Source organism: Ambystoma mexicanum, chromosome 13 (genome assembly GCF_040938575.1).
Source record: "Ambystoma mexicanum isolate Mex_15411 chromosome 13, UKY_AmexF1_1, whole genome shotgun sequence".
Taxonomy (NCBI): domain Eukaryota; kingdom Metazoa; phylum Chordata; class Amphibia; order Caudata; family Ambystomatidae; genus Ambystoma; species Ambystoma mexicanum.
Genome location: NC_090938.1, coordinates 795,861,996 through 795,881,696, shown reverse-complemented (window position 1 = coordinate 795,881,696; position 19,701 = coordinate 795,861,996). Strand labels below are relative to the sequence as shown.

The 19,701-nt window shown below is 49.1% G+C and overlaps 1 protein-coding gene across 1 annotated transcript in view; it reads left to right on the top strand.

Moving 5' to 3' along the window:
• The window catches only part of SIT1 (signaling threshold regulating transmembrane adaptor 1), a 79,167-nt gene that overhangs the window by 32,507 nt on the left and 26,959 nt on the right, over positions 1 to 19,701 (top strand). Inside the window, exons 4-5 of the mRNA XM_069635194.1 lie at positions 10,354 to 10,409; positions 11,208 to 11,272. Coding sequence (XP_069491295.1) covers positions 10,354 to 10,409; positions 11,208 to 11,272 — 121 coding nt within the window. The remainder of the gene's footprint in view (positions 1 to 10,353; positions 10,410 to 11,207; positions 11,273 to 19,701) is intronic.

The window sequence follows — 19,701 nt, the reverse complement described above, 5'->3', positions numbered from 1 at the left end:
AACATAGTCTGCTGTCACAATGGGTGGCAACACCAAGACTTGAAGATAATAACGTGCTCGCCCTCCCTTTTATTCTCAGGAGCAGTGATACTTTGCAAGACTGAGTTCAAAGACAATTCAAATGGCAGCAGGCAGGAGTGATGATGGATGTGAGGCTAATTAGGTGGAGAGACATGGTCAAGTCCACCCACTGACACCTGGGATACCAGCGTGCGTGCTGCTGGCGAGTCGAATATTCCAGAAGGGTACAAGCGTGCCAACCAATTACAGAGGGCCGTGTAACAAAGAGCCCTATAGTTTGAGAGCCAATGATGAGTCATGTATCTAACAAATGTTGAAGATGACTTGCACTGGCTGTAGAGATCCAATCACAATCCAATCCCTTATAGAAAGTATACCTAGATGTTCCCCTTAGTCCAATCACAATCCCAAGTAGGATTTCTTAGTTTGCCACGTATTATGATGTCATGAATGCCGGATTTTTGGTATATAAAGATGTTTTTTAATGAAATGATTCGAGATAATGATGTGCGACGTCCGTTGATGTCCGTTGTACTCCCTGTTTTAGATAATTGAGATTAAACCAGAACACTTTGCCAACTTCCTGAGTCGGTCTTATTATTTGGTGTAAGAGCTATTCTGCATCCCCATCCAGTTAAACGATGTGCTACCTCATTTAAAGGGCCATAAGGGTTCAATATTATGTGGGAAATTCGACCATCTGCATGGGAAGAGTGCGCTCGCCGGGGCTTTTTTGTTTGTCTAAAAGAATTCATGATGCGGTCATTCACATGCACATTTTCCACGCTCATCGCACAGCAGAAAAAGAGTCATGTACTCTGGGAGGACACAGCTTACCAGCACCGCCCTCCCCTGTCATGTGTAGCTGACACCTGACAGTCGAGGGTACATCAAAAGCCTTTGGCCATTGGCAGCCTGATTAGAATTTCAAGGCCCCATGGATTTGCATCTCCATTGTTAAACCTTGCTGGTGGCGGCGAATACTGAAGAATCTTATTTAGCAGGCCTCAGGAAAGGCCTGGGTGCAGGAAGTGACAATGGAGACCAGGCGCCAACACTCTTTCAGAGCAGAGAAGTATGTGAATCGTAGGAGACAACAGTCTGCCTGCAACTCCCTACTTCAAAGGAGGCCCATGTTGTGATCAAGCACTGCTTAGGGCTCAGTTAATTAGGGAGACACTTTGATGTACAGCAGGCAGGAAGATGGGTGGGACTTAGAAGTATATGTTGTCATCCTTCCCCTATCTGTTGCCAAGCACCCTGGTTCTGACCTGAAGCATCACTGAATATTGTTGGTGGAGACCCAGGATTGGCTCACTTAAGTTAGGGTTGACCTACACAAGTCCCAGGGCCCCATTTGGCTTTAAAAGAGGGCTGAGCCCCTCACTGATCAGATTATCTGAAGACTTCACAAGGAGTAAGAAGAATGACTCATTTGGACTCGAGCTGAAGGTACAGTCTACCTTACATCTTCTGCCAGGAGTTCCAAGAGGGAAGCAAGATCCCTCCCCTAAACATCTCCCAGGGAACAGAGGGAGATACCGGACTCAGAGGACCCGTCCAGCAGCTTCAGAACCGGTACCAAGCCAGCACACAGAGTGCCCTGCTAGGTTATGACAGCAAGCCTCCTAGGTGGCAAGTGCCAGACAGTCTCTGGACAAAGGACAAGGCTGTTGCCTGCTAACACCCTCCTGAGCTTTGGGCCGTCCACCTTGAAAGGACACGAGCCATGCGAAGAAGCTAAGAGGAGTGCCACACAACCATCATCCAGTGTCCATCTTTTTAAGGGCAATTTCGAGACAGACGAGTCCTCAAACCGCATCCGGCTGCACTGCTGACTATTGTCATGCCGCAGTCACCAGACCCGTCCGAAACGCCTTGACCAGCATTCCATATCCGCTAACCAGCACAGAGACAACGATTCTTGGCCCTGAGCCGCTGCGCCAGACAGCCTGCAGATATCCCTCCAGCCTTGCTTGCCGAACTGCCTGCTGCCTGGTACCAGCAGCTGTCTCCTGCCACTAACTCTGTCTCAAGGGCTGTAAAGTGCCCTGGACCTGCTCGACGATCTCGAGAACCAAGAACTTCTTCAGTACCAGGTACATTTTGCTTCTGCCCCCGTGGTCCTTCTCTGAAGCCCCCGAGATACAGTTACAAACCTTTGCCCCTTTGGTGCTGAAACCAAATAACCTTGAACAGTAAGACTGTTTGCTTTACCAACTACCCTCCTGTCAGTATCCAGAGACCATCCCTTTCCTTTGTGAAACTGTCTATCCTCTGTGTTCCTTTACAGTGTGGGTTATAATTGTAGTGTATTAGAACTGTCTGTTGTAATAATAATAAAGTCGATATTTTTATAGAACCTTGACTGGACAGTCCCTTTTATCATTGGGTAATAATTGTGTTTTTATCTGTGTTGCAACTAACCAACGATCCACAACCTTGCGTATATAATCCTTGCGTTCCGTCCACGTTACCAAAATTGGAGAAGGAGGTCTTATAATTTACATGTATTCCAATCTGTTCAGATCCCTTTTGGTGTACTAGAGGTGTGGGGTTGATTGATGGTTTAGAAACCGATATTCACCCCTGGACCACTGGTGCCCCCGAAGTTGATTCAGCATAAAACTGCAGTCAAGACGCAGAAAAGTGCCACATTCTTCAGTGCAAATTTCTTTGGGATATTAATAGTTTTAATTATATCAGTTTGAATGAATATATCTCTTACATTTTGATTCTTTCATTTGCCAACATATAGACAGATGTTTGTCTTTAGCTATTTCCCAGAATTTCAATATGATAGTGTTGATCGTTCTACTAACTGCCCCTAACTTGATGGTACATATCTGCCAGCTCATTGTTTTGGGGGATAAACTGGTAACCAGGACTTTCTTGTCTGGTTTAGGATGTTACAGCTGTGTTGGCTCGTTGTAAAATCAATCGATGTCGGATAATGTCATTGCTGAAAATTACTGACCATGATCACTGAGTGTTCTGAATAATCTTGTGCATTAGAAGCAATGTGTTTAATGAGTAACAGTTAAGGGTAAGGATTGGCTTTTTTCATGATGCAGGGATTGTTAGAATCGAATTGCAACAAATGTTTACAATCCGTAGGTTTCCAGTAAGGTTTTGCGTGTCATGTTCCATTAGATTAAATTCTGCTGTATATAGAAAATGTACCTTCTCCTCATTCCAGGATGCGTCTCAAATTTAAAAAAACGTTATCAATGTACCAGTACCAAATGTTATCGACACTTTTCCAAAATTCTAAGTGTAATATCCTGTCTTGTTTGAGATGTTGCACAAAGATGTTGGCACAATTGGGCACAAATTGTGTGCCCATTGAGGTGCCAGTTATCTGCCGATAGAACGTTGTGTCGGATCGAAAACAAGTGTTATGTAAAGCAAAGTGTAACACAGTGAGTATAAACATGTTGAACATCCTTTAACTGTCAGTGGAAAAGCATATTACTTACTGGTTGTAGCCCTTCCACATGAGGTATATTTCTACATATACTGGGGACATCTAAGGACAACATAATTCCACTAGGCAGTGGTAAGATGGATTTCTAAACTCTGACCTGGTGGGCAGAAGTTTAGGAGGCCACCCTAGATTAGTGGAACAGGGGAACCTTCTGGACAGACCAGACCACCTACGGTAGCTTGGCAGGCGGTCAAGACTGAGTCTCAGGAGGGGAGATAGTGATCGAAAGCCCACAATGAGCACGCACAGCAACGAGCCACAGAATACTCTTAGACAGGTGTATATAAAAAATACATATACATTTATTGTAGGCCTTATAATCAAACACGAATAACCACAGTAATAAGACACAATTACCACACAAGTGTACAACTATGTTACATATATACAATTGCTTTTAGCCTAATGCAAGATGAGGGAAAACACATCCACAACCTGTAGTAGGGGGTTAACACAATTATTGCATTGGGCGATCTTCAGAATCCAAACCCTAACTTAAGCAGTCCAACCCTACGAAGTGGGGAGCTTGCGCTAAGAGTACAGCAGTACGTTTACAATGCGCAGTCGTGGTCAATAGCAAAAATGGTACCTCTTCAGGGAGCTGTAGCAGTTCAGCAAGGGGCTTGAGGTTATCAAAAATAAAGTTCCACTATTCGAGGAGGGTCATCCCTTGCAGGCAGAGTGACTTTCGATGTTCAGGAATAGCTAGAGAGCACAGGCTAGCCCATCGAAAGTGAGGATCTTTTCAGGGAGGGTCATCCCTTGCAGGCAGAGTGACTTTCGATGTTCAGGAATAGCTAGGGAGCACAGGCTAGCCCATCGAAAGTGAGGATCTTTTCAGGGAGGGTCATCCCTTGCAGGCAGAGTGACTTTCGATGTTCAGGAATAGCTAGAGAGCACAGGCTGGCCCATCGAAAGTGAGGATCTTTTAAGGGATTCTCGTGCATAAAAATGTATTGGTTTTGCCAGGATCCACCGGTATGTGAAGCAAGTACTCACTGCCCCTCAGGACAAGTCAGGCCAAACTTTGCCAGTTTAGTTGAGGTCACTTGTAGGTCCGAGCTCTGCAGTTTCTCAGCGATCGGGCTTTCAGCGGCTGCGGGACAGGATGATCGTCCGTGTTGGGACAGTAGCCTTTTCTCAGCTGATGAAAAAGAGAGGAAGAAAATTTCAATTCAACAGGCTTCTGGACACAGGAGGGCAGATAGGCAAAGCACCCACAGCAACTGTCACCAAAACATAGCAACGTAGGAATCACAAAGGCTCACGGCGTGGCGCACTCTCCTTGTTCACGACCCAGAGTAGCAAAGACTATGAAATCTGAGAGCTTCCTGGGAATGTCCAAGTGGAAGATCTCTGGTGACGCCAACCTGAGAGCTTCCTGGGAATGTCCAAGTGGAAGATCTCTGGTGACGCCAACCTGAGAGCTTCCTGGAAATGTCCAAGTGGAAGATCTCTGGTGACGCCAACCTGAGAGCTTCCTGTGAATGTCCAAGTGGAAGATCTCATGTGACGCCAACCTGAGAGCTTCCTGGAAATGTCCAAGTGGAAGATCTCTGGTGACGCCAACCTGAGAGCTTCCTGGAAATGTCCAAGTGGAAGATCTCTGGTGATGCCAATCTCAGAGCTTCCCGGGCATGTCTAAGTGAAAGATCTCTTGTGACACCAACCTGAGAGCTTCCTGGAAATGTCCAAGTGGAAGATCTCTGGTGACGCCAACCTGAGAGCTTCCTGGGAATGTCCAAGTGGAAGATCTCTGGTGACGCCAACCTGAGAGCTTCCTGGGAATGTCCAAGTGGAAGATCTCATGTGACGCCAACCTGAGAGCTTCCTGGAAATGTCCAAGTGGAAGATCTCTGGTGACGCCAACCTGAGAGCTTCGTGGAAATGTCCAAGTGGAAGATCTCTGGTGACGCCAACCTGAGAGCTTCCTGGGCATGTCCAAGTGGAAGATCTCTGGTGATGCCAATCTCAGAGCTTCCTGGGCATGTCTAAGTGAAAGATCTCTTGTGACGCCAACCTGAGAGCTTCCTGGAAATGTCCAAGTGGAAGATATCTGGTGATGCCAACCTGAGAGCTTCCTGGGAATGTCCAAGTGGAAGATTTTTGGTGACGTCAACCTGAGAGCTTCCTGGGCATGTCCAAGTGGAGGATTTCTTGTGACGCCAATCTGAGAGCTTCCTGGAAATGTCCAAGTGGAAGATTTCTGGTGACGCCAACCTGAGAGCTACCTGGGAATGTTCAAGTGGAAGGTTTCTGGTGACGTCAACCTGAGAGCTTCCTGGGAATGTCCAAGTGGAAGATTTCTGGTCACATCAACCTCAGAGCTTCCTGGGAATGTCCAAGTGGAAGATCTCTGGTGACGCCAACCTGAGAGCTTCCTGGGAATGTCCAAGTGGAAGATCTCATGTGACGCCAACCTGAGAGCTTCCTGGAAATGTCCAAGTGGAAGATCTCTGGTGACGCCAACCTGAGAGCTTCCTGGGCATGTCCAAGTGGAAGATCTCTGGTGATGCCAATCTCAGAGCTTCCTGGGCATGTCCAAATGGAAGACCTCTGGTGACGCCAACCTGAGAGCTTCCTGGGCATGTCCAAGTGGAAGATATCTGGTGATGCCAACCTGAGAGCTTCCTGTGAATGTCCAAGTGGAAGATTTTTGGTGACGTCAACCTGAGAGCTTCCTGGGCATGTCCAAGTGGAGGATTTCTTGTGACGCCAATCTGAGAGCTTCCTGGAAATGTCCAAGTGGAAGATTTCTGGTGACGCCAACCTGAGAGCTACCTGGGAATGTTCAAGTGGAAGGTTTCTGGTGACGTCAACCTGAGAGCTTCCTGGGAATGTCCAAGTGGAAGATTTCTGGTCACATCAACCTCAGAGCTTCCTGGGAATGTCCAAGTGGAAGATTTTTGGTGACGTCAACCTGAGAGCTTCCTGGGCATGTCCAAGTGGAGGATTTCTTGTGACGCCAATCTGAGAGCTTCCTGGAAATGTCCAAGTGGAAGATTTCTGGTGACGCCAACCTGAGAGCTTCCTGGGCATGTTCAAGTGGAAGGTTTCTGGTGACGTCAACCTGAGAGCTTCCTGGGAATGTCCAAGTGGACGATTTCTGGTCACATCAACCTCAGAGCTTCCTGGGAATGTCCAAGTGGAAGATTTTTGGTGACGTCAACCTGAGAGCTTCCTGGGCATGTCCAAGTGGAGGATTTCTTGTGACGCCAATCTGAGAGCTTCCTGGAAATGTCCAAGTGGAAGATTTCTGGTGACGCCAACCTGAGAGCTTCCTGGGCATGTCCAAATGGAAGACTTCTGGTGACGCCAACCTGAGAGCTTCCTGGGCATGTCCAAGTGGAAGATATCTGGTGATGCCAACCTGAGAGCTTCCTGGGAATGTCCAAGTGGAAGATTTTTGGTGACGTCAACCTGAGAGCTTCCTGGGCATGTCCAAGTGGAGGATTTCTTGTGACGCCAATCTGAGAGCTTCCTGGAAATGTCCAAGTGGAAGATTTCTAGTGACGCCAACCTGAGAGCTACCTGGGAATGTTCAAGTGGAAGGTTTCTGGTGACGTCAACCTGAGAGCCTCCTGGGAATGTCCAAGTGGAAGATTTCTGGTGACGTCAACCTGAGAGCTTCCTGGGAATGTCCAAGTGGAAGATTTCTGGTCACATCAACCTGAGAGCTTCCTGGGAATGTCCAAGTGGAAGATATTAGGTGATGTCAACCTGAGAGCTTCCTGAGAGCCTCCTTGGAATGTCCAAGTGGAAGCTTGCAGGTAATGTCCATTTTAATGCTAATGTTGTACTGTAGCTTACTGAGAAGGCCAAGCTTACTGGGAATGCCAAACTCTGAGCTTAGTGGGAGTGGCAAACTGGGAGCTTGTTCGAAATGGGAGACTGGGGGCTAACGGGGGAATGGCAAAGCAGGAACTGGCATGTAATCGCAATCTTACTAGGAATGTTCAACTGGGGTCTTACTGGAAATATGACAGAAAATAATATTATGCCATTGCATGATCTATAAATACATGACACCATGTAATGATGTGTTATGCCCTATCATGACATATGTATAATGGCATGACAGGGCATGATGTGCCATAACATAATGTAACATTGCATAACATGACTTATGTGACATATGAAATGACATCATGACATGGCCAGCGATACATCACATAGCAGATCATGCTGTGCCATGATATGTTATGTCATGATATGACATATGCAACATGAGATTATGCTGGGGTTGTCAGAAGTTAAAGCCTGTGAGTACTTTAATGGGGGACATGGGTTTCTGGTAGCAGAGTGAGTGCAAAGACCAGATTGACGCTGGTATTGGCACGGGAACGGTGAAAGGAGTTGCACGAGTGTTGGGGGCCGGCGCAGGGGTCATGTTTGCGCTAGTTCAAAGGGTGTCATTGCATTGGGGTTGAGACTAACCATATTTGGTCAGTATTGTGCTGGGGTTGCAATTAGCAATGCAGGTGCAATGACCGAATGTGTGCTGTCTTAGGCCCGGTGTGAAGACAGGAATTGGGCGGGTGCTTCCAATGGGGCAAATCTGGACATTGTGCCAGTGGAAACCCAGCCATGTTTAGCCAACTTACTAGCCCGAAAAGCAGCAGAAAACCAGTCACTGCTCCAGCATGAAGACCAATGCCAAGTGGGTCACTGGCCAAGTGAAACGAGAAGGGATGTACGACTGCAGAGGCGTCGCGGGCTATAGCCTCGTATAGAAGCTCAGGGTCTACAACCAACAGGCTGGCTAGCCCCGAGTCCCGACAGTCCCGACATTAGCGTAGCCCCGGAACTTTTCCAGACCTAGCAATGCCCCTGTGTACGAGTGCCATGAGGAAGTTCCCAGATGGAAATGCTGTCAGAGGCTGGCAGTTTAGCCCACCCCTGCCATCCTGCAAGCCAGTCGCAGACCCTTCCTGATGGGCAGGACACTCCTGGGTGCTCACTTCCCATTGAGACCTAGACCACTGTATAGTGCCTAGGCGTCCTTTATTTTGGCACCTGCCAGTAAAAGGTAACAGCCTGCTGGGAGCGGGGAGCTGTGGCCGGCCAGTGAGGGGGTAGTGGACATGATGAAGGGCCTACCAGAAACTAAGTGATCGGCTAAGTGTGTCTACTGAACATTTGCATTTTCAGAAAACTGGCACTGATGTGTTAGCTAGGCATGATGTAAACAGGCCATGATGTACTAGCTAGGCAAAATGTAAACAGGCAATGATGTGCTAACTAGGGATGATCTAAACAGTCCATGATGTGCTAGCTAGGCATAATGTAAACAAACCATGCTGTACTATCTAAGCATGATGTAAACAGGCCATAATGTGCTAACTTGGCATGATGTGAACAGGCCATGATGTCCTCGCTAGGCATAATGTAAACCGGGCATGGGATGTGAGCTAGACATAATGTAAACTGGCAATGATGTGCTAACTAAGCATGATGTAAACAGGCCATCATGTGCTAGCTAGGCATAATGTAAACACGCCATGCTGTACTAGCTAGGCATGATTTAAACAGGCCCGGATGCGCTAACTAAACATAATGTAAACAGGCCATAATGTGCTAACTAGGCATGATGTGAACAGGCCATGATGTCCTAGCTAGGCATGATGTGAACAGGCCATGGTGTGTTAACTAGGCATGATGTAAACAGACCATACTGTGCTAGCTAGGCATAATGTAAACAGGCCATGATGTGCTAACTAGGCATGATGTAAACAGGCCATGATGTCCTAGCTAGGCATAATGTAAACAGGCCATGATGTGCTAGCTAGGCATGATGTGAACAGGCCATGATGCTCGCTAGGCATCATGTAAACAGGCCATGGTGTGCTAACTAGGCATGATGTGAACAGGCCATGCTGTGCTAGCTAGGCATAATATAAACAGACCATGGTGTGCTAACTAGGCATGATGTAAAAAGGCCATGATGGCCTAGCTAGGCATAATGTAAACATGCCATGATGCGCTAGCTCAGAATAATGTAAACAGGCCATGATGTGCTAACTAGGCATGATGTAAACAGGCCATGCTGTGCTAGCTAGGCATGATGTAAACAGGCCATGATGTGGTAGCTAGGCATGATGTAAACAGGCCATTATGGGCTTGCTAGGCATAATGTAAACAGGCATGCTATGCTAACTAGGCATGATGTAAACAGGCCATGATGTGCTAGCTAGGCATAATGTAAACAGGCCATGATGTGCTAACTAGGCGTGTTGCAAACAGGCTATGATGTGCTAGCTAGGCATAATGGAAACAGGCCGTGATGTGCTAACTAGGCATGATGTAAACAGGCAATGCAGTGCTAACTAGGCCTGATGTAAACAGGCAATGATGTGCTAGATAGGCATGATGTAAACATGCCATGATGTGCTAGCTAGGCATGATGTAAACAGGCCATGATGTGCTAACTAGGCATAATGTAAACAGGCCATGATGAGCTAACTAGGCATGATGTAAACAAGCATGATGTGCTAGCTAGACACAAATACACACAGATGGAGAATATGAACATATTTGGCAGCTTATAATGGTAGTGGCCCTGTGGTTAGATATTAGGGAGCAAGTTTGTTCCTGTGGTTGTCTGGGGGTTTTTGTTTGCCTTTTTTAGGAGTTGAAACAGATTAATGTTTCCAAGATGGTTTCTGCTGCATGTCTTTTGTGTGATAAAAGGGTTTATTGTCAATGGCCACCTGATGCCAGTCACCTGTAGAGATTGTGTGGGAGTATTTGCAGTAGCTGCAGATTCCTGCATGTGGTGCAATCTTTTCCCGCAGAGCTGCATGTAAACCCCTGCAGTTCTCACCCCTGGTGCTTTTGTTTTTCAGCGTGAAGACTTCAGTGGAGACCCCGTTGTATGGAAATCTCAGCTTTCTGCAGTCAGGTGAGCCAGGACCCCACACACTCCTGCCCTGTCCCATTCTTGCACCCTGACTCAGAAAGTGCATCGTGACTCACAGGCTTCTGTGCACTACACAGGGCCAATAGGTCAACACCCGACACCCACCCTCTCAACCAGTCACACATATAAAGGTTCCAAAATGAAAAGCAGCCAGACCCACATGCCTAGGCTAGAAAGTGCCTTTGATGGCGTTTGTGGCGCTATGCATGGATAAAGCATAAGGATTAAGTTGAGGTAAAATAGTTTATAAGAATAACATATCAGACACTCATAGGTCTCAGAGCCCCGAAATATCTGAGGACATTATTATCCCACAGTGTGGTCCTGAATGTCTCGCCCTCGGAAAGATGAAAGGCTGAGTTGACCCTGCCGGGATTCGAACCTGCCACAACAGGCTGCACATGGATAACAGGGGTGAGTGCTTAGCGCATTGTGCTATCTGAGCCTTGGGAAGGTTACAGGCAGAGGCTCCCTTGGCCACTCAGACTGCTGGTAGGTCTGGCATTTTCTAAGGCCCTTGTAGGGAGGACTCCTTCCATAAGGTGGAGAGATGCTGATAGCGCTGCAGATTTCCGCAGGGTCTTCTGGGAACTTCCTATGTGCGTAGGATCACCAGGTGTATTCCCCAAACGGTACCCAGAATGCAGGGGCTCCTACCGGCACAACTCGCACCCTTTCCCCCATTGCTTGCCCTCTGATGCCCTTGACTGCCGCTGCTGTGCTGTCACAACCCGTGGGCGCAGGAATCTAACTGCCCTTTCATCACTCTCTCCTCCACAGGACGTCTCTCGGATGAGAAGGCAGGCCAGCTAGCCATGTCAGGACAGCCTGCAGCGGAGCCACAGGTAAGCCCACCTCCCTCAGTGGCTGCTCAATGTCTGGCAGGTGTGAACAGGTGAGTTACCTCCATTGCAGAGCAGCCCTGGCCATCACCAAATCATTGTTTTGCTTGTGATGAAATGTTGGAACAAGATATAGCGGTGCTCTGGCAGAAGACGCCTTCCCTTAGCAATGCTGGAGCGCTTTTACATATGTTCTGCAATTTACAGACCTGTCCTGCAATTTACAGACCTCTCTTTGTTAGGGTGAGTGTTGTATTTAAGCAAAACAGCACGGTCTCACTGCCATTTTCCATTTAAAACGGTTTTTTACTCAAGCACACTAAGAAATGTTTCAAATTTAAAATTGTAGACGTTCATATGTTCCCATAAGGCTCTTGCTTTTATGCAAATTGCCAGGATTGGGTTCTATGAAGAAATACTGGGCCTCATTACGGGTCCAGTGGTAACCCTGCAGGTCCTACCGGTGGGTTGCCGCCAGACCCACAATAATTTACCCATGCCTGACTTCCCGGTGCCACCTGGCTATTCCAAGTCCGGCAGCCAGGAGGTCAAGCGCTGGTACATTTGTAAATCCCTATTCCCATAGAGTGAGGACACGCGAGCACCGGCACCGCTAGTAATGGTGCCGGTGCTCCTGTGGCAAGTCTGCATACCGTGGCCGCTGCGCCCGGCAGGGTCAGACCTGTCAGGCTCAGCGGCTCCAGCAGGCAGACTTGTAGTATGCCGGTCCGGAAACAAGGGTGCCAGTGAGCTTACCAGCACCCTTATTTCTGGACTGGCAAACATGTAATGAGGACCACTGTGTTACGATCTGACTTGGGGCCATGCCCCTCGGACCTGACCTCTGCCCCAAAGCCCCACCCCTTCAAGGAGGAGAGGGTTCCCCCAGTACACTTTGTTCCATTTCCAGCACTGGTCCGACTTGACTGTTCCCGATTAGGTCACCCTAAACCAGAGGTATTCAAACTGTGGGGCCACACCCCCGCGGGGCGCTAGAGTCCATCAAGAAATGTTTAAAAAAAAAGCAAAATGGGCAGGGATGGCTCAATTGGTGGGACTGGAACATAAAACCGTCTCAGGCACCAATGAAAAAGTGGCCCGCAGTTGCAAATGGAAATTCATTCCTTTAGTCACAGACTGTTTGAATAGTACCCAAGGTTTTTTTCTTGTTAAAATGTAAGCAAATTGTGATATTTAAAGAATATTTATTCAGCAACAACGGTCAAAACTACTAGCTGCATAGTGAAGTAACTCATCAAACTGGCCCATATTGGCCAAAAAAACTTGGCCACACTGGCATTTTGCATGTTTGGGGTCGGGCATTACCCTATTGCCCTATAGGCCAGTCTGAGCCTGATGGCTCATCCATAATGGGCGACGGGGTATCCACCCAGTGGCCCCCTCATTCATTATGGAGGAGCTGAGGGGCCCGCCCAGTGAAACACTGAGCACCACCTTTTCCAGCTGAGGGAGTGCTGCTGGGCTGGCTGAACTGTCAAAGGGAAGAACAAGTTACTTACCAACTGTAACGTTCTTTCAACTGGATGTTCCTCCCACATTCCTCATCTTGTGATAAATCGTTATCTCCAGCTTCGCTGCCTCGGAAAAAAAAATTCTCGGCAGAGGGCGCTGTGCTCGAGGTCGTGGCGTCGATTGTCCCTCGACGTACTCCGTACTCTGTCGACGTCACCGATGGTATAAGTGGCTCGAGCCGCGCCCGTTGCTTCAGTTCTGTTTTTTCGATGAAATATATATAGGAGGAACACCCAGGCGTGCCCCATGACCGATACATTCTTCGTGAGAGGAAAGTGCAAGAAAACGTAAACTGTACTGTGGGGTAGGATGGGAGGGTCGATGAGGAATACGTGGGAGGAACATCCAGTCGAAAGAACGTTACAGTTGGTAAGTAACTTGTTCTTCGAATGGATTGTGTCCTCCCACGTATTCCTCATCTTGTGATAGGCTCCCATAGCAGTATCAATTTTTTGGAGGTGGGAGTACCCATTTCAGTTTTCGTGGACAGAATGCAGAACTGCCTTTGCGAATAAACCCTCGTTAGAGGAGGCAGTGTCCAAACAATAATGTTTAACAAAAGTATGTATTGTTTTCCAGGTTGCAGCTGCACTAATGTCTGCTGCCGGGATTCCCCTCTTTAGAGCCACAGAAATAGCCATTCCCCTTGTAGAATGGGTACGAAGCCCATCTGGTGGTTCTTTTACTGCTAGTCTGTAGCATTCAACTATGGCTACTATGATCCAGTGGGAAATGGTCTGTTTCTTTACAGATAAGCCTAATTTTGACCAGTGTAACCCACAAACAGTTGGTCATCTTGTCTCAATTTAGCCATCCTAGAGATGTAAAAACTAAGAGCCCTCTTGGGATCTAATCTGTGTAATCTCTCCTTTTCTTTGCCCAGATGAGGAGGAGGATAAAACGTAGGTAGTACTATTTTTTGTGACAAATGGAAGTCCGAGACTACTTTTGGCAAAAATGAAAGTTTAACTTTAAGGACTACCTTATCTTTATAAAAAGTAGTATATGGTGGTTTGCATGAGAGAGCCTGAAGTTCGCTAACCCTGCGGGCTGATGATAGGGCCACAAGGAGGACAGTTTTTAGAGTCAAAAGCCTCAATGGACATGAGTGCAGAGGCTCAAAAGGTATGCAAGTCAAGAGTTTTAATACTAAATTTAAGTCCCAGGCTGGTACATGAAAAGGTACTGGAGGGTATACATTAGTGAGCCCCTTTAAGAATTGAATTATTAACGGTATTTTGAAATATGAAACCTCTTCCGAGGAGCGCTTGAAAATGGACAGCGCAGCAAGGTATCCTTTGATTGTTCCTATCTGGAGCCCCAGATTAGCTAGATGTAGCAGAAAAGAAAGCACCATTGGGGTGCCACACTGAAAAGGGTCCACATCCTTGTCTTTGCACCAGTTACTAAACCTATTCCAGCGACATTGGTACAAAGACTTTGTTGCTGGTCTTCTGGCCGAAAGCAACATTTCCATTACGTCATCCGGAAGATCCCAATCCTTGTATCTCAACCTCTCAGAAACCATGCGTGAAGGTTGAGTGTCTTGACCTCTGGATGGAGAACCCGACCTTCCTCTTGCGAGAGAAGATCCTCTCTTTGCGGAAGACGTATTGGAGGGCAGATGGACATGTCTAGAAGGTCCGGGTACCACGTTATCCTGGCCCAATCCGGGGCAATTATGATCATGGTTTTCCTGAACTTTCTCAACCTCCTGATTACTTGCGGAATCACTGGGCTGGGGGAAACGTGTACAGCAGTGGAAACTTCCATTCCACTACGAATGCGTCTCCCAGAGCTCCTCTTTGAGGAAATTCCTTTGAGCAATACTGATCGCACTTCCGGTTGATCGCGGTGGCGAAGAGATCCACTTGAGGGGTTCCCGAAAGGGCGAAGATCTCCAGAAGGACTTTCTGAGCCAGCTCCCACTTGTGAGAGACCGTGCTCCGCCTGCTCAGAGCGTCTGCCGCCATGTTCTTCTCTCCGGCTAGGTGAATTGCCGACAGAGAGATTCCTTCTCGTATTGCCCAGAACCAGAGCTGCATTCCCTCTCTGCACAGTGGCTGCACAGTGGCAGTGATCCTACTCCTCCTCTCTTGTTGAGATAGTACATAGCCACTGTGTTCTCAGTTATTATCACAACATTCTTTCCCTGTACAGAGGGCAGAAAGGCCTTCAGAGCTAGTCTGATTGCCCTCAGCTCTAATAGGTTGATGTGTAGTTTGGACTCCGATGGAGACCAACGACCGCTGATTGTCAGATCGTTGGTGTGTGCTCCCCACCCCGTGAGTGAGGCGTCCGTCACTACCGTTATCTCCGGCCATGGTTGCCAAAAAGACTCTCCCTTGAGAATGTTGTCATTGCAAGCCCACCATAGAAGATCCTGAGCAACTGCGCTCGGAACTTGCAGAAGATCCGACATATTCCCTGAGAACTGGGACCACTGAGTTCTGAGTGCCCATTGAAGGGATCTCATTCTCAACCTGGCCTCTGGTACTAGGAAAATACAGGATGCCATGAGGCCAAACAACCTGAGAAAATCGAAGGCCGGTAGACGTTGGGCATTCTGAAACTTCGTTACCATCTGCTGGATGTGGAGAGTTCTCACTTCGGGAGGCGAGGCTTTTCCTGATGAAGTGTCCAAGACTGCTCCGATAAACTGGAACTTCTGGGATGGTATCATGTGGGACTTCTTGAAATTGAGGGAGAAGCCCAGTTTGTGGAGGAAGTGGCAGGTGATTGAAAAATGTTCCTGAGCTTGTTCTGGAGAACTTGCTCTGATCAACCAGTCGTCCAGGTAGGGATATATGTGAATACCTCCTCTCCTGAGACTTGCTGCCACAACCGCCAACAGTTTGGTGAAAACACTCGGGGCGGAGGTCAACCTGAATGGCAGAACTCGAAACTGATAATGAGAACTGCCAATCGCGAACCTCAGGTACTTTCTGTGCTTTGGATGGATTGGCACATGAAAGTAAGCATCCTGAAGGTCCAATGATAGCAACCAGTCTTGGAGTTGGAGAGCATGAAGGATCTGAGAAAGAGTCACCATCTTGAACTTGTCCTTCCTGAGGAACTTGTTCAAGTTTCTCAAGTCCAAGATGGGCCTCAGTCCTCCGTCCTTTTTTGGGATGAGAAAATATGGGGAGTACCAAGCCCTGTTCCTCTCCGCTACAGGTACCAGTTCTATGGCACCTTTCTCTAGCAGGGTTAAAATTTCCTGCAACAGGAGCGGATGTGGAATTATGGCGGAGTTGGCTCCCGGTGGATGATTCTGAGGCCTTTTTAGAAAGGGGAGACAGTAACCTTGGGTTACTGTTTCCAGTGCCCAAGCATCTGAGGTAATGCCCCGCCATTCCTTCAGATGTTGAGAGATCCTGCCTCCCACTGGTGTTTTGTGTAACAAGATCTCAGAGGGATTTGGAGGCGGCTGCAGGAGTGGCTGAGGTACAGATGCCGCTCCTGAGGCTGATTTTGCACCTCTTCCTCGTGCTCCACGAGGGAAGTTTCTTTTGCCCCTTTGAGAGGCCTGTCCTCTTCCTCTACCAAAAGAGGAGTAGTATCGAGAAGAACGACCCCTCCAGGAAGATGAGACGGAATAGGGTTTTAGAGGCTGGTGCATGGAGGCGCTAAGTGATTTAGCTGCCGCTTTCGAGGTCTGAAGTTTTTCTAGGCTTTCATCAGCCTTTCTGCCGAAGAGCCTCGAGCCATCAAAGGGCATGTTGAGGAGTCTAGCTTGCGCGTCCGGTGCAAATCCCGACTTCCTCAACCACGCAAATCTGCGTAGCACAACGCTTGCAGCCATGGATCTGCTGATTCTATCAGCAGTATCCAGTCCAGACTGGAGGCATTCCCCCATTGCCTCTTTCCCGTCTTTGACTATATTCAGGAAGCCTTCGCTTTCCTCGCCTTCTGGAATATGATCAGCTGCCGCCAAAATACAGTCCCACAGGGTATGTGCCATACTGCCTGGCGTGAAAACTTTACATGCCCAGGCGTCCATTTTTTTATCCTCTCTATCTGGAGGGATAGTTGGATAAGCAGTTTGTTTTGAAGTAGATGCTGGTTGAATGACTAAACTCTCTGGAGTCGGATGTTTATTCAAATATTCAGGGTCCGTTCCAGCTGGTCTATATTTTCTTGGAAAAGTGCTATCTGCAGCAGCAATAGTTTCTGGTTTCTCCCAGTTTTTCTCCACAGTCCTTTGAAGGGCCCTGTGAAAAGGGAGAACAGGATCTTTCTGAGGTCCCTTGACGATTATATCCGTCATGTCATCTTGTTCACAAATGGGTGAAGTATTACCCCAACCCATGTATTCAACTACCCTGGTCATAAGACCCCTGTACCCAGAAAATAGAAGCGCGCCGTTCTCGATAGCGAAGCGATCGGAAAAACGGAACTGAAGCAACGGGTGCGGCTCGAGCTACTTATACCATCAGTGACGTCGAGTACGTCGAGGGACAACCGACGCCACGACCTCGAACACAGCGCCCTCTGCCGAGAATTTTTTTTTCCGAAGCAGCGAAGCTGGAGATAACGATTTATCACAAGATGAGGAATACGTGGGAGGACACAATATATTCGAAATACGGTTTCTCTTTGACAGTTCTGTTCCCCAGCTGCACATGCTCACTGAGCCTTGCAAGGCTGGGGGCGTTTTGCTTCGCCAGCCTTGCATAGCTCATTGGAAATGCTGGCTGGGGCACTGCATGTCTGTATGTGTGAGGGGGAGCTCCTGCACCTCCTCGCACATACGGACAGAGCAACCTGTGGGGCATTTCAGCACCAACGCGCAAGTCCCTGCAGAAGTTACGTTTATGTTAATTTATTTTTTATTTAAATATGTGTATGGATGCGTGTATGCTTGTGTTATGAGTGAGTGTATGGTGATGGGTGTTCGTATGAATGATAGAGTGATTGCTGTGTGAATGTTTGTGTGTGTGTTTGTTTTGGTACGGTGAGCTGATTTTGGCGAGTGGGGGTGGAGGAGGGAAGGAGGGCTGTGCAAGAAAAGCATTTTAAAAATGCCTTTGTGCACACTCCCCCTACCCACCTGCCAAAATCGGCTCTCCTTCTGATGCGCTGTGGAGCTGACGGGACAGGGATGGTATTTTGTTACCCATCGTAGCTGTCCAGTCAAAAGTACCATGCTTTCCCCCTGGGCCCCCAGTGCCTTGCATGCACATATAATCATGTTGTTTTTGTTAGGCCCAGTGGGGCCCAGGGGACGGGGATGGTATATTTTTACTGGACATCTATCGTAGATGTGCAGTAAAAAATGTCATGCCTGTCCCCTGAAGCTCCAATTGCAAACTGTTTGGCTTTTTACCCATTTTTTTTTAAGTATGCTCCAAAATGGAACAGTTTAACCCATTATTTAAAAAAAATGAATGGGGGAACCCCCCCTCCCCCCAGACCCCCTCTTGATTGCTTCGGGTTCTCTCGCTGTGCTCGGTCGCTATGCCATATCTGGGGGAAATAGTTATGCCCCTCCACTTAATAAATTCACCAGGCGCTGCTGGCCCAGGGACTGTGCTGGGAGTAGGGCGGGGAGCCCAGGGACTGTGGTGGGAGCAGGATGGGGGGAGCAATGGGATAGTGGTGGGAGCAGGGTGGGGGAGCCCAGAGACTGTAATGGGAGTAGGGTGGGCGGGAGGCATGGGATGGGCGGGAGCCATGGCATAGTCGTGGGAGCAGGGTGGGGGAGCCCAGGGACTGTGGTGGGAGCAGGATGGGCTGGGGAGCCATGGGATAGTGGTGGGAGCAGGGTGGGGGAGCCCAGGGACTGTGTTGGGAGCTGGATGGGCTGGGGAGCCATGGGATAGTGGTGGGAGCAGAGTGGGGGAGCATAGGGACTGCAGTTGGAGCAGGATGGGGAAGCAATCGAATAGTGGTGGGAGCAGGGTGGGGGAGCCCAGGGACTGTAATGGGGGTAGGGTGGGCGGGAAGCATGGGATGGGCGGGAGCCATGGCATAGTCGTGGGAGCAGGGTGGGGGAGCCCAGGGACTGTGTTGGGAGCTGGATGGGCTGGGGAGCCATGGGATAGTGGTGGGAGCAGAGTGGGGGAAGCATAGGGACCGTGGTGGGAGCAGGATGGGCTGGGGAGCCATGGGATAGTGGTGGGAGCAGAGTGGGGGAGCATAGGGACCGTGGTGGGAGCAGGATGGGCTGGGGAGCCATGGGATAGTGGTGGGAGCAGCGTGGGGGAGCCCAGGGACTGTAGTTGGAGCAGGATGGGGGGAGCAATGGGATAGTGGTGGGAGCAGGGTGGGGGAGCCCAGAGACTGTAATGGGAGTAGGGTGGGCGGGAGGCATGGGATGGGCGGGAGCCATGGCATAGTCGTGGGAGCAGGGTGGGGGAGCCCAGGGACTGTGGTGGGAGCAGGATGGGCTGGGGAGCCATGGGATAGTGGTGGGAGCAGAGTGGGGGAGCATAGGGACCGTGGTGGGAGCAGGATGGGCTGGGGAGCCATGGGATAGTGGTGGGAGCAGGGTGGGGGAGCCCAGGGACTGTAGTTGGAGCAGGATGGGGGGAGCAATGGGATAGTGGTGGGAGCAGGGTGGGGGAGCCCAGAGACTGTAATGGGAGTAGGGTGGGCGGGAGGCATGGGATGGGCGGGAGCCATGGCATAGTCGTGGGAGCAGGGTGGGGGAGCCCAGGGACTGTGGTGGGAGCAGGATGGGCTGGGGAGCCATGGGATAGTGGTGGGAGCAGAGTGGGGGAGCATAGGGACCGTGGTGGGAGCAGGATGGGCTGGGGAGCCATGGGATAGTGGTGGGAGCAGGGTGGGGGAGCCCAGGGACTGTAGTTGGAGCAGGATGGGCTGGGGAGCCATGGGATAGTGATGGGAGCAGAGTGGGGGAGCATAGGGACTGCAGTTGGAGCAGGATGGGGAAG